General features: G+C 41.2%; 1 protein-coding gene and 1 long non-coding RNA gene across 2 annotated transcripts; one reads left to right on the forward strand and one right to left on the reverse strand.

Annotated features, from left to right (window-relative positions):
• Positions 1-14: 14 nt before the first annotated feature.
• On the forward strand, positions 15-20913 carry LOC122553580. The gene is made up of 2 exons (XR_006312767.1): positions 15-168; positions 20321-20913. It is a non-coding gene; the product is annotated as an uncharacterized LOC122553580 (long non-coding RNA).
• On the reverse strand, positions 17812-24473 carry LOC122553579 (cell division cycle-associated protein 4-like). Its single transcript, XM_043697599.1, has 3 exons — positions 24270-24473; positions 19627-20031; positions 17812-18589 (listed from the first exon to the last, which is right to left on the reverse strand). Exons 1-3 carry the CDS (start codon positions 24273-24275, stop codon positions 18497-18499), a joined length of 504 nt encoding a protein of 167 aa, XP_043553534.1. The 5' UTR covers positions 24276-24473; the 3' UTR covers positions 17812-18496.
• Positions 24474-24850: the final 377 nt, after the last annotated feature.

Genomic DNA, 24850 nt, shown 5'->3' on the forward strand with positions numbered 1-24850 from the left:
ACGACTTGTATCAGTGGTTGGCCCGCCCCGCGCTCTGACCAATCAAGATAAAGGAGCGTGTGTCGCAAGGCAGCGCGTGCTCGCCCGCCGAGCGACCGGAAACGTGGGCTGCTCCTTAACCATTGAGAGGATGCATTGTGCTCCGGAGCTGTATCTCTTCGTATCGAGGTATAGGCGGTGTATGTGCCGCTCCTTCCTTACGTTTCCAATGTCATGTCAGCGAGGCACGAGCAGTGGCTCGGTTCCCGATTTCGAAATGCATGCAGGAGCTGAACTAGTTAAAAGGCCAGCGCCCAGGAGTGAAGGGGGGATGAAGAGCCCTGGAAGGAGCCTTCTACCAAGCTGTCTGTGAAGTCTGAGGTCTTGTGTTTCTCCGGGGCAGTCACTAGAGTCATACAGCATGGAAACACACCCTTCGGTCCAGCTAGCCTATGCCAACTTAGTTTCCCCAGACTAAACTATTCCCACATGCCTGCGCTAGGCCCACATTCCTCTAAACTTTTTCTATTCGTGTATTTATTCAAATGTCTTTTTTTTTAATGTTGTAAATGTACCTGTATTTATCACTTCCCTTGCTCGTTCATTCCATGACCGAACCAGCCTCTGTGAAAATCTTGCCTGTCAAGAGGCCTTTTAATCTTTCTCCTCTCTGGTTTTGAACTCTCCCGCCCTAGTGAAAAGACTTTTTTGCTGTTTACAAAGTTAAAAATCACCCAACTTCAGCTTATGGAGTACAATCTTATACTCCACAACTAGCTGATGAAGGAGCAGTGCTCTGAAAGCTAATACTTTCAAATAAAGCTGTTGGACTATAACCTGATGTTGTGATTTTTAAACTTTGTACACCCCAGTCCAAAACCAGCACCTCCCTGTATCTTTGCTGTTTATCTTTTCTATGCCCCTTTCAACTTCATAAACTTTAATAATCTGAACTGTTCAACCTTGTATGCTCCAGTGAAGTGTCCTAGCCTATCCAATTACCCTTAACTCAAGCCCTCCAGTCATGGCACAATCCTGGCAAATTTTTCTGGACTCACTCCCGTTTAATAATAATCTTCCAGAGTGTGACCAGAGCTGTGCGTAATACTTAAGTGGTTTCACCAATGTCCTCACCATGACATCCCAACTCCTACACTCCACGATCTAAGCAATGAAGGCAAGTGTGCTAAATGCCTTTTTAACCACTGTCTATCTGTGACACAAATTTTAAAGAACTATGTACCTGAGCCCGTGGATCTCTGACAACACTATACAGTTAATTGTAAGGACCTGGATAAAAGTCCTGCCCTTGTTTGTTTCTCCAAAATACAATATGTTGCCTTTATCCAAGTCCAACTCCATCTGCCACTCCTTAGCCAATTGGCCCAATTGATTAAATCTCTTTTGTAATCTTAGATAACCTCCTTCACTGTCTACTATACTACCAAATTTGGTGTCATCCTCAAGCCTGTTAACCATGCCTCCTAAGCTTTCATCCAAATAATTTATATAAATGAGAAACAATAGTGGACCTAGCACCAATTGCTGCAGAACACCAATGGTCACAGGCCTCCAGTCCAAGAAACAACCCTCCACCATCAAGCCAATTTTGTATCCAATTGGCAAGCTCTTCCTGAATCTCATGTGACCTAACTTTACTACCTAATCTACCATGTGGAACCTTTGAAAGGCTTTAATATGTAGATAACATCTACTGCTGTGCCCTCACCAACCTTTTTGGTTAAGCCCTCAAAAAAAAACTCAATCCAGTTTGATTCCCTGTGCACATACTGACTATCCCTAATCAGTCCCTGCTTCTCCAAACACATGTAAATCCGATTCTCCGGAATTCCTTCCAACAACTTGTATATAACCAATGTGACACTCACTAGCTTATAGTTCCTAGGCTTCACCTTAGTGTTTCTTAAATAAAGGCACAACATTAGCCACCTTCCAGTCCTCTGGCACCCCACCCATGGGCACTGATAAAAAAAATCACTAATGATCTATGACATACTATCCTTTGTTACTACGTGCACACTTTCAAAATCAAAGTCAGCTTTCCTCCTAATTCATGACCTCCTTTTGGAAGTACCCCTACAATTAAATTAACATCTTCTTTGCAGGAATTTGTCAATTTAGTTAATTTACTTTTGAAAAAGCTCTGTGTTGTAGGTGACCTATTTTCGATCCAGAGTCACAAATGCCTTGCTATTACAATTGATGTCCTCAGTTAAAATCACCCAGTACTTTCACCACCAGCAAGACAGCTCGCACCTCACAACTGTTATGTATCCACCCTCTCTCTCTCTGCTTAATACATTTAGTGTAACTTTCAGTGAAAATTCCTTTGTGGTTCAAAACTCTGTTTGTAGATTCCTCCATCTTGTCATATCCCTCCACGTTGAAAAGTTGCCTTTTCACTACTCACTATATCTTTTCCATTTCTAGTTGAGGGTATCCTGTCCCCTTCTATAATGCCGTAGAACATTTTGTAATGTACTGAGCTGAATATGGGACAGCAGCTTTGTGCCTCACCATATATGCAGTTAAATCTAGAAATCAGAAAATTGTCTGGTTACTGTGTTGCTTCAAAAGCTTCACTGCACCAGTATCTTGCATTTAAAAAAAAACATGAGGTTATGGTTCTGACCCACTAGAAAACCAGGCTGCTGTTTGAGTACTACTTGGCTATACGAGAGTGCTTTGAAGTTGGGTGAAAATGAACATAGGTGAGACCAGGGAGTAGGTGAAGCTGAAAGACTGAGTATGGTGTTCCGTTTCAGTCCGAGCAGTTCAGAAAGTGACATGGTCCCCAATGGAAGTAACCAATTGGTAAGTGATACCTGCAGGGTATTTTCTTACAGATTTTAAAACATAATATGTTCGCTTAAATAAAGGTATGGTCTTTTGATTAAAATAGAAGAGTTTGAAAAAAAGAAGGTCCCTAACTTAATTAAATTCTCTTAAAGTGGAGTAACTAGCTTAATCTAGAAAGAAGAGATGACAGGAGATCTCAGACCCATGGTGTGCTCTCTTCCAGCTGTATCATTTATTCTTAAACTGAGTGAATCCTTAGAGTTTAAAGTCAGTAAGAGTACACTTAAGAGGGAAATGAGGAGAGGAAAAAGGGGACATGAGATAGCTTTGGCAAATAGAGTTAAGGAGAATCCAAAGGGTTTTTACAAATACATTAAGGACAACAGGGTAACTAGGGAGAGAATAGGGCCCCTCAAAGATCAGCAAGGCGGCCTTTATGTGGAGCCGTAGAAGATGGGGGAGATACTAAACTAGCATTTTGCATCAGTATTTAATGTGGAAAAGGATATGGAAGATATAGAATGTAGTGAAATAGATGGTGATATCTTGAAAAAATGTCTATAGTACAAAGAAGGAAGTGCTGGATGTCTTGAAACACATAAAAGGTGGATAAATCCCCAGCACCTGATCAGGTGTACCCTAGAATTCTGTGGAAAGCTAGAGAAGTGATTTTTTTTAGATTACTTAGTGTGGAAACAGGCCCTTCGGCCCAACAAGTCCACACCGACCTGCCGAAGTGCAACCCACCCATACCCCCACATACCCCTTCACCCTAACACTATGGGCAATTTAGCACGGCCGATTCACCTAACCTGCACATCTTTGGACTGTGGGAGGAAACTGGACCACCCAGAGGAAACCCACGCAGACACAGGAGATTGCTGGGCCTCTTGCTGAAATATTTGTATCACTAGAGGGCATTGGTTTCAGGTGAGAGGGGAAAGATGTAAAAAAGACCTAAGGGGCAGCTTTTTCATGCAGAGGGTGGTGCGTGTATGAAATGAGCTGCCAGAGGAAGTGGTAGAGGCTAGTACAATTGCAACATTTAAAAGGCATTTGGATGGGTTTATGAATAGGAAGGGTTTGAAAGGATATGGGCCGTGTGCTGGCAGGTGCGACTAGATTGGGTTGGGATATCTAGTCGACATGGACAGGTTGTACCGAAGGGTTTGTTTCCGTGCTGTACATCTCTATGACTATTCAAAATAGCAACGGATGCTGGTGACAGTTTAAAATTTTCACTGCATTTTACTGTATTATTCACTAAAATACAAGTGACAATAAGTCATCATCCATTCATTCATGTCATGGACAGCGCATTTAGTGAGGTGGTCACGCTGCAGATGAGGATTACATAGGCAGAAAGAGAATGGGTGACCATCAAACAAAGTAAAAGGCTCAGGAAAGAAGTGGAAGAATCTCCTGTGGCTATCCCCCTTTCCAATAGATATACCACTTTGGAGACAAGTTCATGACACCGCAGGTGGCTCTCTGCACAGAAGGCGAGGGAAACAAGTGGCAGAGACATAGTGATAGATGATTCAATGGTAAGGAGTATGGATAGGCACTTCTGTAGCTGCAGACCTGAATCCAGGATGGTATGTTGCCTCCCTAGCACCAGGGTCGCTGAGCGGATGCAGGGCACTCTAGAGTAGAAGGGTGAACAGCCAGTGGTCTTGGTACACATAGGGAGCAACGATTAGTTAAATAACAAGAGGACCTGAAAGCTGAAAATATGAAGTTAGGAGATAAATTAAAATACAGGACCTCAAATTTAGTAATCTCAGAATTACTCTCAGTGCCACATGCTAGCGAGAGCAGGAATAAGAGGATAAATCAAGTGAATGGATGGCTGGAAAAATGGTGTACCAGAGAGGGCTTTAGATTCTTGAGGCATTGAGGCTGTTTAAGGGGAAGGTGGGACCTGTCGTCATCATCATCGTCGGCAGTCCCTCACAAACAAAGATAACTCTCGTCTGGGTGAATCTGTAGCTGTACAGACCATGGTGACTACCATTGGCTCTGTTACACTTGGGCAGGTGGTGGCCATGGGGATGGGTGGATGGGACAATGGTTTGGCAGCGCATTCGTTTTGCTGTTATTGCCTGGCTTCCATTTTTTCCTGATGGTGATGCTCCATGCCTTCCCAGATGCTGCTACTCCACTTTGGATGGTGTTGGATCAGTGATTCCCAGGTGTCTGTGGGAATGTTGCACTTTGCCAGTGAGGCCTTGAAGGTATCACTGAAGTACTTGCTCTGTCGACCTGGTGCTCATTTGCTGTTTCAAAGCTGGTTGTAGAGCACTTGCTTGGAGAGTCTTGGTGTCTGTCATTCGGAGGACATGTCAAGCCCATCATGGCTGATAAAGGGTGGTCATTGCTTTGATGCTGGCCTGGTCGAGGACACTAGTGTTAGTGTGTCTTTCTTCCCCCAGATTTGCAGGATCTTGCATAGGCAGTGTTGGTGGTACTGCACCTGAAGAAGGGCTTATGTCCGAAACATTGATTCTCCTGCTCCTTGGATGCTGCCTGACCTGCGCTTTTCCAGCAACACATTTTTCAGCTCTGATCTCCAGCATCTGCAGTCCTCACTTTCTCCCAGTACTGCACCAGTGCCTTGAGGTGTCTGCTGCGGACAGTCCACGTCTCTCAGCTGTATAGGAAGGCCTAGGCAAACCTGATGGGTTACATATGGACAGAGCTGGGACAACTATCCTCATGCGATCTTTTGCTAGTTCCATTGGTGCCATTTCTGCTCCAAAGGAATGGGAACCAAAGTGTAGGCTTAGATGGGTCAGATTCAGATCAAAGAACAAGAGGTAGAACATAGCTAGTGATGTAGTCAGTGACTCAAAGACAACAAAAAGGGATTAAAAAGCATCCAGCAAAGGAAATTGTCAGGGTTGAGCTATTTATAGTATAATGCAACCAACAAAGGCAGATAAGGTAAAGGCACAGATATAAACATGTTAGCACAATGTTGTTGCTATAACGGAAAGTGAGTTAAAGGAGGGGCAAAATTTGCAGCTCATTATCCCTGGAAATAATTTTCAGGCAAGATACAATGGGTGACAAGGGAGGGGTCGAAACAGTATTGGTTGTATCAATGACAGTTGTGAGAAGGGATGATGTAAGGATTAACAAATGAGGTTTTATGGGTTGAGTTTAGAAATTAAAAAGGGGCAATCACACTACTAGGAATATACTTCAGACATCCAAATAGATAGAAGAATGGAGACAAATTGTTGCCTGTAGGAATAAGAGGGCAATAATAATTGGAGATTTTAACTATCCCAATTAAATATCAATTGGGTTGCAAATAATATGGGCATTGATGGTGAAAAATTCATATACTGTGTCCAGAAATGTTTTTGTTTAAACAATATGCGACAAGCTGAACATGAGATGCAATTCTGGATTTAGTTTTGGTGGATGGAGATGGGCAAATGGGTAAAGTGACAGTGGGCAACCATTATCAGGGATAGTGACCACAATTCAGTTAGATTTAGTATTATTGTGGAAAAGGGTGAGGATAAATCATATGTAAAAGCTTAAACAGGGAGAAGGCAAATTTTACAAAACTGTGATTGAAGTGATTTAGCTAAGGTGGACTGGACAGGACTGCTAAAGAATAAATTAGTGGTATACAAGGAGGGAGGCACTAAACAGTGAGGTCTTAGGGCATAAGGCAGATATGTCCCCTCCAAAAATAAGAATGGTACTGCCAAATCTAGACCCCCATAATTGTTTAGAAAAAATATAGGGAAAGATTAAACAGAAAAAGAAAGCTTATGATGGTCACAAAAAACTCAACACTGCATGGACAATAAAGGGATCAAGTGTACAAAAAAAAAGAAATTTTTAAAGAGAGAACATAAAAAAAATTTGCAAGCAAGATAAAGGAAAACCTAAAGATGCTTTACCAGTATATAAAGAACAAACAAATAGGAAAAGAAAAAGTGGGACCCATCATAGTTGAAGAAGGAAAGTTTTCTGAAGATGCAGAGGATATGGGAAGAATTTTCACAGAATTTTTGTCTCTGTATTCACAAAGGACACGGGTAATGTGGATATAGTAATCTAAGGGGACCAGAGTGAAATATTGAACACAATAATCATAACAAGAGAGGAAGTGTTAGTGGAGTTGGAATCCTTGAAAAGTGGAGATGTCACAAAGGCTGTATGGATTGTTCCCTAGGATGTTGAAAGAGGTCAGGGAGATGCTCTGAGGATTATTTTCCAATCTTTACTAGACACAGGTGAGGTGCTGGAGGAATGCAAATACGGTTCCCTGGTTTGAAAAGGTTACAAAAGAAATGCCAAACTATTTTCGGCCAGTTAGTCTGTCTTCAGTGGTGAGCAAATTGAGAGATCAGATAAACTGTCATATAGAAGGGCATGGACTAGTCAGCATGTCTTTGTTAAGGGAAAGTCATGCCTTACAAATGTGATTGAATTCTTTAAGGAAATAATAAGGAGGATCAATGAGGGTAGTGCAGTGGATACTGTCAACATGGATTTAGTAAGGCATTTGACAAAAGCACCACATGGCAGACTAACCAAAAAAGTAAAAGCTATTGGCTTACAGGGTAAAGTGTTGAACTGGATCCAAAGTTGACTTAGTGACAGGAAACAAAGGGTAATGGTCAGTACTGAAAACAACAATGCTGGAGATCACAGCGGGTCAGGCGGCATCCATGGACAGAAAGCAAGCTAAATGACTCTTCATTGAGCTGATGTGAAGTAAGGAGGGGGCAGCATTTATGCAATAGTTGGGGAGTGTTGGAGTGCTGATGTTGATGGTTCCGATTAAGTGATTGGAATGTGAGAATGGCAGAACAACGGTGTGTCTAACTGCCAGTCTGGAAAGAACAAAGACCACTGGGATGGGGTTAGGGGAGAGGGAACATGTTGACAAAGAATGTAACAAGTAAAGCTAAAAGAAAGGGATGGAATAGGAGTGGGCTCACCATTTGAAGGCATTGAACTCCATATTAAGCCCAGAAGGTTGTAAAGTGCCTGGTCTGAAGATGAGATGTTGTTCCTCCAGTTTCAGCTGTGATTCACTGAAGCATTGCAGCATGCCGAGGACAGACAATGGGCATGCTAGCAGGATGCTGTGTTAAAATAATGGGCTACGGGAAGTTCAGAATCTCGTTTGAGCGCAAGTAGCTGCCTTTGTGGATGGAAAGGTGTTTCATGTGGTTAGCTGCCGGGCTTAGTATTGGGACCCCTGCTGTTTATTTTATACATAAATGATTTGGGCTTGAAAGTAGGGGCCACAATTGGGAAATTTGCAGCTGACTCAAAAAATGGCCACATTGTGGATAGTGCAGAGGATAGCTGTAAGCTCCAAAATGATATCAATAGGCTCGTGCAGTGGGCAGGACTGTGGCAGATAGAATTCAACTCTGATAAGTGTGAAGTAATGCATTTAGGGAGGTCAAACAGTAAAAGGGACTACACAATAAATGTGATAGATGAAGTGACAAAATTGGCATACAAGTGCACAGGTCCCTAAAGGTAGATAAGGTTGTAAAGAAGGCATATGGAATGGTCCCCTTCATTGCCAGAGGTATAGAATATAAAAATACGGATATAATGATGAAACTGTTTAAGACACTGGTGAGTATTATGTGCAGTTCTGGTCACCACATTACAGGATGGATGTAATTGTTCTGGAGAGCGTGCAGGGAGGATTTACTAGAATATTGCCAGGGCTGGAGAATTGTAGCTATGAGGAGAGATTGGAAAGATTGGGGTTTCCTTGGAACAGAGAAGGCTGAGGGGTGCCATGATTTAGGTATACAAAATGGTGAGGGTTAGAGATAGACGAGACAGGAGGAACCTGTTTCCACTGGCAGAGAGTTCAAAAACCAGGGGTCATATATTCAAGCTTAGTGTCAGAAGGATTAGACGGGATGTGAGGAACACTTTTTTTTTACACAGTGTGGTGGGTGTCTGAAATTCACTGCCTGAGTTGATGTTGGAGACAGAGACCCTAAATTCTTTTACAGTGTACCTTGATCTTCACCTTAAGTGCTGTAATTTGCAAAGCTGTGGGCCACCTGCAGTTTAATGGGATTAGAAAGTTAATCTGGGTGTTTTTGGGTCAGTATAGACAAGATGGGCTAAATGGCTCCCTTTGCTGCTGTATCAGTTCTGTGGTTCTATCATACTTCAGAAAAGGTTAAGTCTTGTCCATCAAACATAAGTGATATTGTAAATCATAATAACTAAATATACTGCCTTTCTAGCTCTGGATATTCTACGTATATAAATGCAGAGTCTAATTCTATAAGGATTTAATTATTAGGATTTTAAAAAACCTAAAAATTACAATTTTTTTAATGTTTCTTTCTTTCTCATTTCTCTCTTTATTTCATCATTCTCCGTCACTGTCTATTTTTCTCTTTTTGATTGTATGTTGAATTAAATATTCTAGTATAAACTTCTGGTTCAGACTCTGCATTCCTCAGGATTTTTCAATCTCATTGATTGAAAGAACACAGTACTTTCTCTAATCACACAAGTCCGTTGTGAAGGATGAATCAGAGCATCACAATCTTCATGGCTATAATTTTTTTTCAAAAGCCCACAAGAAGTCTGCAGACAGTTGTGAGCATCTGTCCCCTTATTTAAGAGAAGATATTATTTCATTGGAGATAGTTCAGAGAATATTCACCAGGATGATTCATGGAATGGATGGATTGTCTTATGAGCAAAGGCTAAATAAGTTGAGACTCTCGTCTTTGGAGTTTAGAAGCATGAGAGGTGATCTCATTGAGACATATTGGATTCTTAAGGGGTTTGACAGGGTAAAAGCTGAGAGGATGTAGGACTGTCCCTTGTAGGAGAGTCTAGGACCAGAGGGCATATACTGAAAATAAAGGGGCACAAATTTAAACCTGACGTGAGGAATTTCTTCTCGTAGAAGATTATAAGTATATGAAACTCCTTGCCAGAGAATGCTGTGATAGCAGAGTCCTTCAGTACATCTAAGGCTGAGTTAGATAGATTCTTGATCAGTAGGGGGATCAAAGGTTATGGGGAAAATGCAGGAATGTGGAGATGAGCAATGTGGGATCAGCCATGATCTTATTCAATGGTGGAGCAGGCTCAGGGATGGAATAGCCTACTCTTCTTCCTATTTCTTATGGTCCAATGGAAGAGACGTACTCTTGTTGCTGACTGCCAAATCCTGACAACATTGTTTCCAAAGGGCCATTTTCTGAATAAGCCTAAGATTTCAACTCTTTTTTTTTTTGCGTTAAAAGTAATCAAACGGCTAAATCTATAATCTAACATGCAATAATTTTTTCAGTTTTTCACACTTCCTTGAGTGTTTGAAAAGAAACTACTTTTGTATTCTTGCTAATAAATTATTCCTGTATAAAGACAATTTATGATATGAAAATTCCTTTTTTGTAACATTTACATTTCTATACCTTTTTAAAAACATAGTCATATTCTTTAAACTATTACTGTAATTAGCTACCAAGATGGATGAAGTTACTGAATGATCTAGAAGGCAAATACTAAAGTGACATTTCAGATTTAAGCCAGTAACAGTACTATGGGCAAAACAGTGGGTGGGTGACTGAGTGATTGAAAGTAGATGACTCATTCATCACTGACTCAAATACCAAATAAGGTTATGCACTAAATATGAGGCATGGCTGTAAATTAGTATTATAATTTTATATAATTATATATGTTTGGGATATGTTCTAAGTTACAGTATTTGTATTCCAATTTTAAAACTGTAATGCTTTTTGGGGAGAGATGCCATTTCTTTTACCAAAGCAGCTCTGAACCGTTACTAACAAGAACAAGAACACAACAGACCAGCTTGTGTCATAGAAACTGCAGCCTAGGGCTCTTGTGGAGCAATGGTAGTGCCAGTACCTCTAGATAAGAAAGCCCAGCTTTAAATCCCACCCATTCATTCAGGTCATCCCCAAACCAGCTGATTTTAAAAGTACCTATTCTTAAAAATGAAGACCCCAGAAAAGATGGACTCAAAAAAGTCAGGATGCATTTCGTTCCATTAATGCTCTGCCAGAGGACAGGAAAATGGTTCATCCTGAGCCATTTTCTTTGGCAGTTCTTTGAGGTGGCTTATCAATGCCTTGTACTGTCAGGGGCAGGGCAAGAAGGCAGGTTCCAAGTATTCAAGGATTTAGAACCAGAGTCAGAGTGTGGAGCTGGAAAAGCACAGCCAGTCAGGCAGTATCCGAGGAACAGGGGAGTCGACGTTTCGAGCATAAGGAAGAATTGATGCTTGAACCATCGACTCCCCTACTCCTTGGATGCTGTCTGACCAGCTGTGCTTTTCCAGCACCACACTTTTTGACTCTGATCTCCAGCATCTGCAGTCGTCTGTTTCTCCTAGTATTCAAAATCACAACAGCCATTTAGACAATTGAACTAACTGGCTCGAGTCAGTAGATGAGAAGCTGGAAAAGCACAGCAGGTCAGACAGCATCCAAGGAGCAGGAAAGTCAATGTTTTGGGCCAAAACCCTTAGTCAGGACTGGGAAGGAGGAGGGAGCCCAGAAATAAGTGGAGTGGGGGGGGAGGTTTCGCTGGGGCAGGTAGGTGGGATGGTGATAGGTATGAGATTATTGTGATTGGTCAGCATCTGCAGTCCTTACTGTCTCCAAGTTATTGAACTAGCTGGCTCCCCAAGGATGCATTTAATTGCAAAAACAATATGTATTTGTATAGCTCATTTCACAAAATTAAGTTTAAAATTACCCCAATGTACCTCCCAGGTATAAAGCAAAATTGACACTCAAGCCACAGATATCAATATTAGAACAATTGACCTTGTCAAAAAGGTTGGCTTTGAAGAGAGTTATAAATTACTCTGGAGTGTTAGGGAGCTAAAGAGATTTTGGGAGGGAATTCTGGAGCTTAAGGCCTCAGGAGCTCAATGTTGAGAAAATTAAATAGGGGACATTCACAACTAAATTTCGATGAGTATAGATATCTCCAAGTAGCGTAGAGGTGGAGGAGATTGCAGGATTGGGGAAAAGCAAAACTGGAGGACTGGAAAATTTTAAAATTGAGTCATTGCTTAATCAGGAGCCAAGGTAGACCAACAAACTCGGGGGTAGTGAGTGGGAGTTGAAGAATTTTTGCGGCATTGAAAGGCCATTCAGACCATCTGTTCTAATTCCACTTTCCAGCATTTGATCTTTTATAGCCTTTCAACAGGGGTGGCATTTCAAGTATTTGGTTAAGGGTGCAACAGGCCCTGGAGCACAAGTTTTCAGTACTACTAACAGAATGTTATCAAGGCCTGTAACTTTGCAAATCCAGTGCCTCCGTCCATTTCTTGATATCATGTGGAATGAATCGAATTGGCTGAGGACTAGGATTTGTGATGATGGGACCATTGGCGGAGGTGAATTATCCATTTGACACACCTGGCTGAAGCTTGTTGCAAATGCCTCATTTATTGCGCAGATAAACTAGGATCCCCTATCTTGGAGGATGAGGACATTTGTGGAGGCTCCTGCTCCAGTAAGATGTTTAATTGTCAACCATTATTCATGACTAGATTTAGTGGGACTGCAGAGCTTAAATGTAATTCCCTGGTTATGGAATTGCTTAGCCTTGTCTATCAGTTGCTGCTTATGCTATTTGGCCACAAATAGTCCTGTTTTGTAACTTCACCAGGTTGACACCTCAGTTTTAGGTAGATCTGGTACATCTAATGACATTCCCTCCTACAATCTTCATTGAACCAGAGTTGATCTCTGACTTGCTGATGATAGGTTGGTGGATATGCTGGCCATTAGTTTACAGATTGTGTTGGAGCACAGTTTTGCAGTTACTGCTGATTGCTCACAGCACCTCATAGATCCCCAATCTTGAGTTGCTACATTTGTTCAAAATCTGTCTGCACACTGAACAAAATTTGAGTTAATAAAAAAAAGAAAGCATCCCAACGTTCATTATTATTCTTCCACTATTTGCAGTAGGACTTGAACCCAGGTATCCGGAGCACAACATGAGTCTCTGGATTACTAGTCCAAGATTCAGTATGCTATTTATTACCTTACTCTGCAGGCTCACCATGCTCAGCTGCAACTTCTGTACAGTTGGGGATCGCAGGAATGGTGTAGGCAAAGGGGCTTGGCACTTCTAGAGTCCTGAGAAGAGACTTCTGGGGTTCTTATCTGTGTGATTCCTCTCCTATCTAGGTGCCTCCTGGCACTACCCTGTCTCCTTGAGAGGAAGGAGCATTTGGAGTGAGGTCCACATTCCCCACCTCATTCTCACCTTGCCTCACTGATGCTGAACATAAATGATTAAAGCATTCTGCTGGCCCGGCTTTCCCCATGACAGCTGCCAACCCGCCCATAAAGACACCAAAAGCATCTTTCAATCTAGACTACCAAGCATTTATGAGAAACTTGCCTGCTGTTCCTATGTTTATCTGTGTATGTGTACAAAGTTAAAAATCACACAGCATCAGGTTATAGTCCAACAGGTTTATTTGGAAGCACTAGCCTTCAAGGCGCTACCTCTTCATCAGGTAGTTGTGGAACAGGACCATAAGACAGCTTTTTATAGCAAAAGGGTTATAGTGTGATGGAGCTGTAACAATATATTAAACAAATTTAGATTAAGTCTTTCATATTTTTAAATAGGATATGCTAGTTTTGGTTCTTTAATATGTAAATCCCAGAGCTCTTTTTAAGTTACATTCTCAAGGTAGCTTCAGCTTTTCTGGCAATGGATGCCATCTCAGCTCAGACAATGCAGTAAAGATGTGAGGTTAAAGTCTGTCTGTGTCCCAGTGTTGAGTCAGACTGGTTCTATTTCTAAAATGGGACTTACAGAATCTTACATGGATTTATGCAATATATTTTTGAGCAAAATAAAATGTAATTCTGCAATACAAATTCACCCCATAAACTTGTATATGCGCACAAGCAGAGGAGACAGTGAGTGCGTGCTTGTGAATGTGAACAAGCTTGGTCAAGTAGGTGTGTGAGTGTGATGGGGTATAAGCCTGTGAGAGGGTGCATGTGTGTACGTATTGCAGAGGGTCTGTTTGAGTATGTTGGAGTGTGTGTAGTAAAGTGGGGTCTCCTGTAGTGTGACATGAACCCAAGGTCCCAGTTGAAGCTATCTCCTTAGGTACCAAACTTGGCTATCAGCCTCTGCTCAGCTGCTTTACATTGTTGCTTGTCCCAAAGTCTGCTATGGAGGATGGTCACCCAGGGGTCCAAGGCTGCATGTCCGAATGGGAGGGAACACTCCTGGCTGGTGATTGTTGCGCGGTGTCCATTCATCCATTGTCGTAGCGTCTGTTCAGTCTCACCAATGTACCATGCCTCAGGGCATCCTTGCCTGCAGCGTATGAGAGGCAACGTTGGCCAAGTCAACAAGTACCTGCTGCGTACGTGGTGGAAGGTGTCCCCACATGGAAAGGTGGTATTTATATCGACACTGACATATCTTGAAGTGGTACAAAGTTGTTAATGACCACCACCGCGGGATCATGCACACGAGTAGTCACAATGATGGTGGAGTAACACAGTGTGATAGCCTTTCTTGGTTTGCAGCATTTGAGGTTGTGCACGACTGGACTTCAAATGTGGCACTAGTAATATGAGTGACACAAGGTCCAGCAATTGTGAGCACATTTGCCTCTGCTGCCACATGATTGCATCAGTTTGGCACCACAGAGCCCTAATATACATGTTATAATGCATACAAGATTGGTTTGAGCCACAATTGGACATCTGCCATGAAATTATATGAAAATGGGAACATTCAGTCCATACTTTCCTCCATCTTTGTGTTTCTTTGCAGAGGGACTGAGGGGGAACCTGACTGAGATGAGCAAAGTTATGAAGGGCTTGGATCACATAAACAGGGAGAATGTTTTTCCCCTTAGTGGAGTAACAGTTTTAAGGACAGGGGATTTAGAGAGTATTTGTGGAAACATCTTTTCACCCAGAGGATTGTGGTTTTTTGGAACTCCTTTTACATAAAAAGGTGGGAGAAGCAGGAACACTCAAGACATTTGAGAAATATTTAGATGAGCACTTGAAAGGCAATAGCACTCAGGCAGAGTGCTTGAAAGGGTACACTGGATTAGATGTATGCTTGATGAGTGGTGCACATTTCATGAGCGGAAAGGCCTTGCTCCATGCTATAAATGCACAATGACTTGCAGTGTGCTTTTACTGTGTTTAAAAGCATTGCATGAGGAGAACAAACCACCATCCAAGAAAACTCAGTAAAGTCGCAGCAAAGAATAGGATCAATTCAGGAATCCCTACATCTACAAATTAATTAAGCAAGTTGATGTTGGCTCTGACATTCTCTCTAAGGCCATCAGCATCATGAACCTTTATTCTGAATATCTTTGAACCTAATCAGAGTGAAGCTTCTCATCTTCCCCACTACATCTTATATTAGCGTCCTTTCATTTACAAACCATGTTGACACAAACAATCCATTTAGATGAATGTTATTTGGTGCATCTTTGCCAATGACCATGAAGGACAACACTGGGGAGGCAGGTTCTGGCATAGGTCCCATTCTGGATTTTGTTTTTGGTATTGAAGCCTGTTACCAAACTGCTGTATCCAGAAACTCTTCTGCTTGTGCATGTTGCTGACAAGATGTATCACCATTCCCCTCTTTCACCAATTCCTCCTTTCAAAATTTAAAAGTTTGATCAACTATTAATTGAATCATAGAATCTCTTGTGTGGAAGCAGGATATTGGTCCATTGAGACCACACCAGCATTCCGAAGAGCATCCCACCCAGACCGAGACCCTATGTCTGTAATCTTGCATTTCCCATGGCTAACCCACCTAGCCTGCATATTCCTGGACACTATGGGCAATTTAGCATGGTCAGTCCACGTAACTAGCACATCTTTGGACACCAGGAGATTGTGTAAACTCACAGCTGCCCAAAGGTGGAATCAAGCCTGGGTCCCTGGTGCTTTGAGACAGCAGTACAAACCACCATTTCACCCCTTTAACTTGCATGAAAATTACAATTGCTTAAGTGAGGAGCATGGATAGGGTAAATAGACAAGGGCTTTCCATGGGGTGGAGGAGTCTAAAACTAGGGTGCACAGGATTAAGATGATGGGGGAAAAAATTTAAAAGGGGTCTAAGGGGCAATTTTTTCATAGAGGGTGATGCATTTCTTAATGAGTTACCAAGCAGTAGAGACTGGTACAATTACAACATTTAAAAGGCATCTGGATGGATATATGAATAGAGTTTAAAGAGGATATGGGCCTAGATTTACTTAGGATATCTTGTGGGCATGGACAAGTTGTTCCAAGGGGTCTGTTTGCATGCTGTACATCTATGACTCTGGTTTTCATGATTGCTTAAACATTTCAATGAAATTAATTCTCTTCACAATTTTAATTCAAGGAAATAGAACTATGAACCCATTGTGTTGATTTTAAAAGGGAAGCAGAATTGTGAATAAGTAATATCTAGTACAGCTATCAGGGAGGGAATAGCAGGTCTCCCGAATTAAACAAAAAGATAAACAGGTGAGACACTTCCATGAAGTCATGCACTTCAAACCATTAACTTTGTTCCTCTATTCAAAGATGTTGCCAGACATCTTTGTGGGCGGCACGGTGGTTAGCACTGCTGCCTCACAGTGCCAGAGACCCGAGTTCAATTCCCGCCTCAGGCGACTGACTGTGTGGAGTTTGCACGTTCTCCCCATGTCTGCGTGGGTTTCCTCCGGGTGCTCCGGTTTCCTCCCACCATCCAAAGATGTGCAGGGTCAGGTGAATTAGCCATACTAAATTGCCCGTAGTGTTAGGTAAGGGGTAAATGTAGGGGTATGGGTGGGTTTCGCTTCGGCGGGTCGGTGTGGACTTGTTGGGCCGAAGGGCCTGTTTCCACTCTGTAATCTAATCTAATCTAAAAAAAACCTGAGTTTCTACAGCATTTTGATTTTAATACAATTCCAGCAAGCTTTTTCCCATGGACACTGCAACAGAAGTCAAAATTCCAAACGAAGCAAATTCAAATTTAATGGAGAAGAGGAGGGGGGAGGGAAAGAGAGCGCATGAGCAAGAGATGCACCCTATCCTCTGTGGAGCAAGTTTTCTTGCATGGTTTTTCCACGACACAACTTATTCTGGACTGTATGGCAGTCTCCAGGGATATTACAGAAAGGTCTTAGCAGCTGGTGTTGTTACTCTTGCTACGAACAAATTCTGGGTTCAGTGTATGCTCCAGCTGGGAAATAATTGGTGAAACTCGAAGCAGCTGCCATATTTAAATTAGAGATCTTACAATTACTGAAATCCCAGACTGAAGCATTCTTTATTTCAAGTCCATTTAAAACCAGCCTTGCTGTGGAAAGATACCTTTAGTTTTGTAAAGATCATTAAGCTATTCTCAATCATTCTTGTAACATGCTGAACTGTGAAGGTATTACATGCAATTAGCTGTATATTATTGTTTGTAGAAGGGATTGATGGTGAGTTAATCAAAGTTTTCTAAATATTCAGAGTTTCCCTCTATTGGCCTTTTTTTTGAAAGGGCACAGTCTTAAAAACAAAGATCCAATTGTTCAATGAGAGAAAATTAGGGAACACCAACAGAAAAAAGGTGTTTGAAGTTTAGAAATCTCTCTGCAAATGGTAAATTAATGCTATATTGGTTAAGTTTAAACCTTGAGTTGACTGTTAATACCCTTTCGGTTAAGGTATAAATCAAATGAAGATAGTGAAACTTTGGCTGCCCTGCAATCTGTGATGCAGATGAAGGGACTAAATATTTCTAACATGTGGCTTAATATGACTTTAAACATTGCTAAGAGGAGCTTAGAAGTTGAAGTTTTTCATTTTTTTCAATTTAGAAAAAAATACATTTTTGTACTTAATGCAACCAAACATTTAAACAAGATACTGTAAACAAGAATTGAAAATGACCAATTTGTGCCAAAAGTGCCAACTGATAGATTCATATAGGTAAGGAGAGGCAAACAGAAACCGTACAAACAAACTTTAATTTGTATATATTAAAAAGCAACACAGTAAATACAAAAAAAGCATGTGTATATTTTTATTGAACAAATCCATTTCTCAGTAAAAAAAAACTTTGCATACAATTACAAATATCTAAAGTACATGTTAATGTTTCAGGCTTTACGTTATTGCTTAAACATGAATAAAATGTGTTTTGTTAATGAATAATACAAAATAGATTAGTTTTAACATTTAATATAACCTAAATGCAATTTCTCTCTGGGACTTAAGTCAATAGTTACTGCTATTAATATACTGCATTTTCTTTTCTAAAGCTTTTAACTAAAGATATAAATTCTATGTAATACTGCTTGAAAAGAATTCTGACCCCTTAATAGCTCCCAAGTAGTTTAAAAACTGGACATCTGCCATCCAAATCAGGATTCATAATCATAATTGGGTGCATACTGCAACCCAAAACTTCACAATTGTATGATATTCATTTAAATAAATAAATAACTTGTAATAACTTAGATCAACTGTCCCAATTAGAATTCAGCTTGTGCTAACTATCCAACCATCAGAAAATATGGCTTTTTATAAAATGTAACCAAGTGGCTTAATTTGAAATAAAATATGCACCTCAATGTAAATTATAAATGCTTCAATTTTTAAAATTATGCAAAACATCTTTACATTTTCAATCCTTAGCGAGCGTTGTCTTCTGTGCCCAGATTCACAGTACTCTTGTGATTACACAGAACAAAGTGGAACATTTTCATGTCAAGTCCACAGAGAATCTAGCAAGGAAACAATTCAATACCATTATAGCACATATAAAAGTTTCATCCAATGATTTCAAAGATTATAACTCGGAATACTGTGCTTGTAAGCCAATAATGCGAGTACACTGAAAAATTCCCTTTTAAACAATTTTTTGGATTTGCCATGGAGAGATGAAAGAATTCCATTTATATGGCAATTCTGAAATGTAACTGGTCTATTTAGACAACACAAAAGATGATCTCTACTTGGCACTAAGGAAGACATTTTATAAATCCTCTTTGAATCTTATTTTTTGATATAGAATAATATTTCAAAATTACCTGTTCAAATAAAAATAAACAGGAAACTTTTGAAACTGTAAAAAATCTAATCCGTATTAAAATATATATTTAAAAATGTATGAAAATATGTACCATTTTTGTTTTAACTACAAGTAGAAGAACAAACGCAATGAAAGTGTTGCGTGCAAAAGGTATTATCCGAACATTAGTGATGACAGTATTTTGGAGACAAGATAATAAACTTTACAAAAAAAGAGATAAAACTGAAAACAGAATTGGGTAGCTATGTATTTTACAATTATCTTCCAACAGAATGGAGAAAATTCTTAAATTTAGGACCCAACAATGATCTCCATGATGTGATCAAGTTCATTTAAGTCTGTTTTGCAGTTTTGGGGAGAATTTATGGGTGTTGATGTGTGAGATGGTAAACCATTTAATAATTCAAATATGACTGGTGTTGTTTTTGGACCAGTCATCAGCCCAGACATCACTGAGTCAAGCTCATGCCAAGAAGTGTCAATATCAACAAATAGATCATCTATTGTCATATCTGTGAGAGAGCTGGAGTAATTTGCAATCTCAAAAGTCCCAAACACTTGATCCAAGGGCTTTGGACACTCCTTCAGATCCACTTGTTGCTCCTCAGATTCCAACATATTCAGATCATTTTCAAAATGTGCTTGGACCAAATCTTTTACAGCACTGGAGTCTTTAGCAGAAGCAGTAGCTGAAGAACAAGTAATATTCTCACAAGATGAACAGTTTACCTTGCTTTTAGTAAGTGTGTCGGTATTGCGGATGGAAGCAGTGGTACTTTCTACATGTAGCTCTTTGTTTGGGCTACATAAAAAATCTGTGGCAATTAGACTATCTGAAGAAGTATGATCTATGTACAGATCACTTCCTGTGAAAGCCATTTGTCCCTGCCAACTGCAGTCTTGTATCATTTCCTCCTGAATCTGTCGCACGGTGTTGGCTATAAGCACTGAACGACAAAGATTTGGTTCCACCACCATCTTGCAGAGCTGAAGTTTGAACAATGAGATGTTTAGAAGTGACTGGCGTTGCAAATTATATGGCAAATTAAGACTGCTACCAACAGAATCAGGGCAGGCATCTACAACTTGCTCCTCAGGAAATTTACGCTTTGTGCCTTTTCCCAACATGTTGACCTACAAAACAAAGTTATCACAATGAAGACTTATACTTTAAAATTCAAGACAAAATACTCTGGAATTAACCATTACTTCAGAAGACCTATTTACATTAACATATGGTTTGATAGATGCAATAATTTAGAATTTACATGGAGAGAATATTCAAATTATGCTGCACTTTTTGTTACTATCATGTCAAATAATGCTTAAATAGTGTTCTGTTAACTACTTTTAACGTAGACTTTGTGGCATATTCTTAATTTCACCAATTAATTTTATCCATCTGTTTCATCATTACTTCCAGACTGACTGAAATACAGTATTGCTATAGTAAAAGAAAACTGAAGTGAAATGCAACTGGAGGGAGAGTTTTGAGAAGATCTGCAGCTCCGGTTGAGATTCTGGATGTAGGTTTTCAGACTTTTCATCACCATACTAGGTAACATCAGTGAGCCTCTGGATGAAGCACTGGTGATATGGCCTGCTTTTTATGTTTCCTTGGAGTGGTGTTGCCATTTCCTGTTGTCATTTTCTGTTGTTTTTCTCAGAGGGTGGTAAATGGGATCCCACATAGACTTGGATCTCATTTACCACCCCCTGAGAAGAACAGGAAAACTTCTGAAAACGAACCTTACAGCTCAGCGAGCAAAACCTACATCCAGCAACTGCAGGGATTAGAATGATCAATGAATATAGGACAGTCAAAGAAACAAATATCTAAGTACTTGTATCAGCCATTATAAAGAGGATATCTGAGGTGAATCTTGAATTCATTTAAAAAGTAAAAAGCATCCCTTCATAGTTATATGGAAATTCATTGGCAACTTATTTACTTATTCCTGATTCTAAGATCATTTTTCAGATTATTATGGCTTAAGAAAAAAAAACCTTGCTCTCGTTTTGGTGTCTAATGAATGAGCTTTACACTTTCTAGCTCTATTTCCTAAATCACTAGTATAAGCAATGAACGGAAATAACTCAAACTTAAATCTGAGGAACATCATTATCCACTTGTAACCACTGAAATAAAACCCTTAACTATTTGTTTTGCTTTCTCCCTTCTAGCTAATTCTTAATCCAGTTTACAATTTACTGCTACTAAACTCAAATGTACCATAGAATCCCTACAGTGTGGAAACAGGCCCTTGGACCCTCGAAGTGTAACACACCCAGATCCATTCTCATACCTATTATCCGATATTTAGCCCTGACTAATGCACTTAACCTACACATTCCTAAACACTAAGGGCATTTTAGCATGGCCAATTCATCTAACCTGCCAATCTTTGGATTGTTGGAGGAAACCCAGGCAGACACGGAGAGTGTGCAAACTCCACACAGTCACCCAAGGTTGGAATCAAACTCTGGTCCCTGGTGCTATTAACCACCGTGACATCCACACTCCATCCACTCAGTTTCCATAATCTGTTTTCTGCTCCTCCTCAAAGAATTCTTTAACATTTGTCATAGAGTTGTACAGCACAGAAACCCATACTGACCAGGTATCCCAACCTAACCTAGTCCCATTTGCCAGCACTTGACCCATACTCCTTTAAACCCATGCAATTCATATGCGCATCCAGATGCCTTTTAAAATGTTGTAATTTTACTAGCCTCTACACTTCCTCTGGCAGCTCATTCCATACACGCACCACCTGTGTGTGAAAACGTTGCCCCCCGGGTCCCTTTTTATCTTTCCCTCTCTCATCATAAACCTATGCCCTCTAGTTCTGAACTCCCCCCACCCCAGGAAAAAGACCTTGTCTATTTATCCTATTCATGACCCTCATGATTTTATAAATCTGAGGTCACCCCTCAGTCCCCGGGAAAACAGCCCCAGCCTGTTCAACCTCTCCCTGTAGCTCAAATCCTCCAGCCCTGACAACATCCTTGTAAATCTTTTCTGAACCCTTTCAAGTTTTACAACACCTTTCCGGTAGGAAGGAAACCAGAACTACATGCAATATTCCAGAAGTGGCCTAATCAATGTCTTGTACAGCCGCAACATGACCTCTCAACATCAATACTCAATACTCTGACCAATAAAGGAAAGCATACCAAACACCCTCTTCACTCCCCTAGCTACCTGCGACTCTACTCTCAAGTAACTATGAACCTGCACTCCAAGGTCTCTTTGTTCAGCAACACTTGCCAGGACCTTACCATTAAGTGTATAAGCCCTGCTAAGATTTGCTTTGCCAACAGGCAGCACCTCGCACTTATCTAAATTAAACTCCATCTGCCGCTCCTCAGCCTATTGGCCTGATCTGATCAAAATCCTACTGTAATATGAGGCAACCTTCTTCGCTGTCCACTACACGCCCAATTTTTGTCATCTCCAAACTTACTAACTATACTTCCTATGTTAGTGTCCAAATCACTTATGATAAAAAGTTGTGCACCCAGCACCGACTGTTGTGGCACTCCGTTGGTCACATGCCTCCAGTCTGAAAAACAACCCTCTACCACCTCCTTCTGTCTTGTGTTTCAGCCAGTTCTGTATCCAAATGGCTAATTCTCCCTGTATTCCTCGAGATCTAACATTGCTAACCAATCTACCATGGGGAACCTTGTTGAACACCTTACTGAAGTCCATGTAGATCATTCTGCCCTCATCCATCCCCTTACTTTTTCAAAAAAACTCAATCAAGTTCGTGAAACACAATTTCCCATGCACAAAGGAGAAAGTGAGGACTGCAGATGCTGGAGATCAGAGCTGAAAATGTGTTGCCGGAAAAGCGCAGCAGGTCAGGCAGCATCCAAGGAACAGGAGAATCGGGCATAAGCCCGAAACGTCGATTCTCCTGTTCCTTGGATGCTGCCTAACCTGATGCGCTTTTCCAGCAACACATTTTCAGTTCCCATGCTCAAAGCCATGTTGACTATCCCTAAATCAGTCCTTGCCTTTCCAAATACATGTAAATCTTGTCCCCTCATGATTCCCTCCAATAACTTGCCCACCACCGTCAGGCAAGCACAGTCTTCTCTTTTCAAATTTTTTTTTATAAAACTATTTCTGCTTTTTTCTCAAGTGACAAAACCTACTCCATATCTGGATAACAGATGACATTCCTATTTCATGTTCAGCTAACTGCCATGTAATTACCGTCAATTGCTCTGCATTTAAAAACATACAATATTTGTTGTCCTCCAGCACAAATCCACATTGAATAGAATGCGGAGATATAACTTGTAGGGTCTTACACCTTCCATACCCAGACTAGATTGGATAAGTGGATAAAAGGTGTTGACAGGAGAACAAATAAATCATGGTTACAAGTACTGCTTGTTTGAAGACTGCTTGCTAACAAACTGATTAGCTAAAAAATAAATCAAATTTTTCCTCTTGCACCTCGCTGTCTGTTTACATCCCCAATTCACTCTCCACTTTGAGCACTTGAAGTGCGATAACATTTAAGGCTATAGACCAAGTAGGACTAGTTCATAGGGAGTAGTTTTGGCAATAAACTCCTCAATAGGTCAAACACACTCCTCTATACTGTATGATTATTAATCCACAGACCACTTCTCTTACCCCACTCTGATCCACACAATGTCAAACGCTTCCCCCTTCCCCCAGCGTTAACCGCCCTCTCCCCATAGCCTTCCCCAAACCCCCCAACTCCTTTTGCTTTCCTTTCCTCTCCTCTCCTTCGACCACGAGCCATCAAACCCACAAACTCTCCCCTCTGCCCCGTGAACACCTTCCCATGACACCCACCAAATCCAAACCCCTCCCCCCCGAAAAATAAGAATTCCCCTCATCACAAAACCTCCCCCTTTCCCCGCCACACCTTCTCCCACATCGTTCCCCCTCCGACCCTGGGGTAAAGTTACCAGCTGTGTATGTAAGAGGCCGGGTGCGCGGCCTGTGGTCTGGTCGTTGCCGCTTTAAGAGCCTGAGCTCCCGGTGACGTTGCCGCGCGCGCGGAGGGACCCGGAGTAAAGGGGGGAGGTTGAAGATACGCGAACCGGGGCCTAGACGGGGCCAGGCTTCACAATCACCGAGCAGCAATCCCCACACCGCCACTGAACTAAAACCACGCTTAAATACGTGCGATTTGCTGCTGTTTTAGTGGGGGGTGGGACGCATTCTCTTTGAGCGGAGCTGCGACACAAATTTAAATCTTCGCCCGGCGGTAACGGCCGCCATTTTAGGATCGCTAACTCATTCCTCTCCGAGCCGACGGAAAAAAATCTAAATACCGATAAAACAACTGAAAGAAGATAAACTTCGCTCAGATTTTGCTCACCTGCATCGATCAATACTTTAAATGGCGAGCATAAAGAATAGACACAGAAAAAGAGAGGGGAAGAAACAGAACGCGCGAACTGAAGACAGCGAAGCGATTTACTGCAACTAAGACAATCACGGCGGCGGCAGCAGGAAACGCTGCCCTCTGATGGACAGCTGGCAGGCCCGGTTGCCATGGTTTACCCGTAGTTTGATTGGCAGTCGCGCGACGCGCTAACCCCGCCTACTCTCCCCGCCCCGTGGGAAGTTGCATTTGAGCCAGGGACCAGCGAGGAAATGCTGCAGTGCCGGGAAAGCTTTAACAATTGCTGCACACAAGGAACATCAAGAGAATAAAACAAAAACGTGTGAAATATTTGTCTTGTAATCAACAAAGGGGTGCAAAGATTATACTTATAAGGATGTACTCTAGTTATCCAAATAGAGACTGCGGTGGTAGCAGAGAAAGGGCAGAAAGTGACAAGGGTTCGAGAACTCTGGTCTCCAACCCTATTAAGAACAAGATTATGAATTTCAGTGTATCCCAGGATCTACCTTGAAGAAAATATAGAATAAACAAAGTTTATTCTTAGATCCGTA

The sequence above is a fragment of the Chiloscyllium plagiosum genome, chromosome 10 (assembly GCF_004010195.1).
Source record: "Chiloscyllium plagiosum isolate BGI_BamShark_2017 chromosome 10, ASM401019v2, whole genome shotgun sequence".
Taxonomy (NCBI): Eukaryota; Metazoa; Chordata; class Chondrichthyes; order Orectolobiformes; family Hemiscylliidae; genus Chiloscyllium; species Chiloscyllium plagiosum.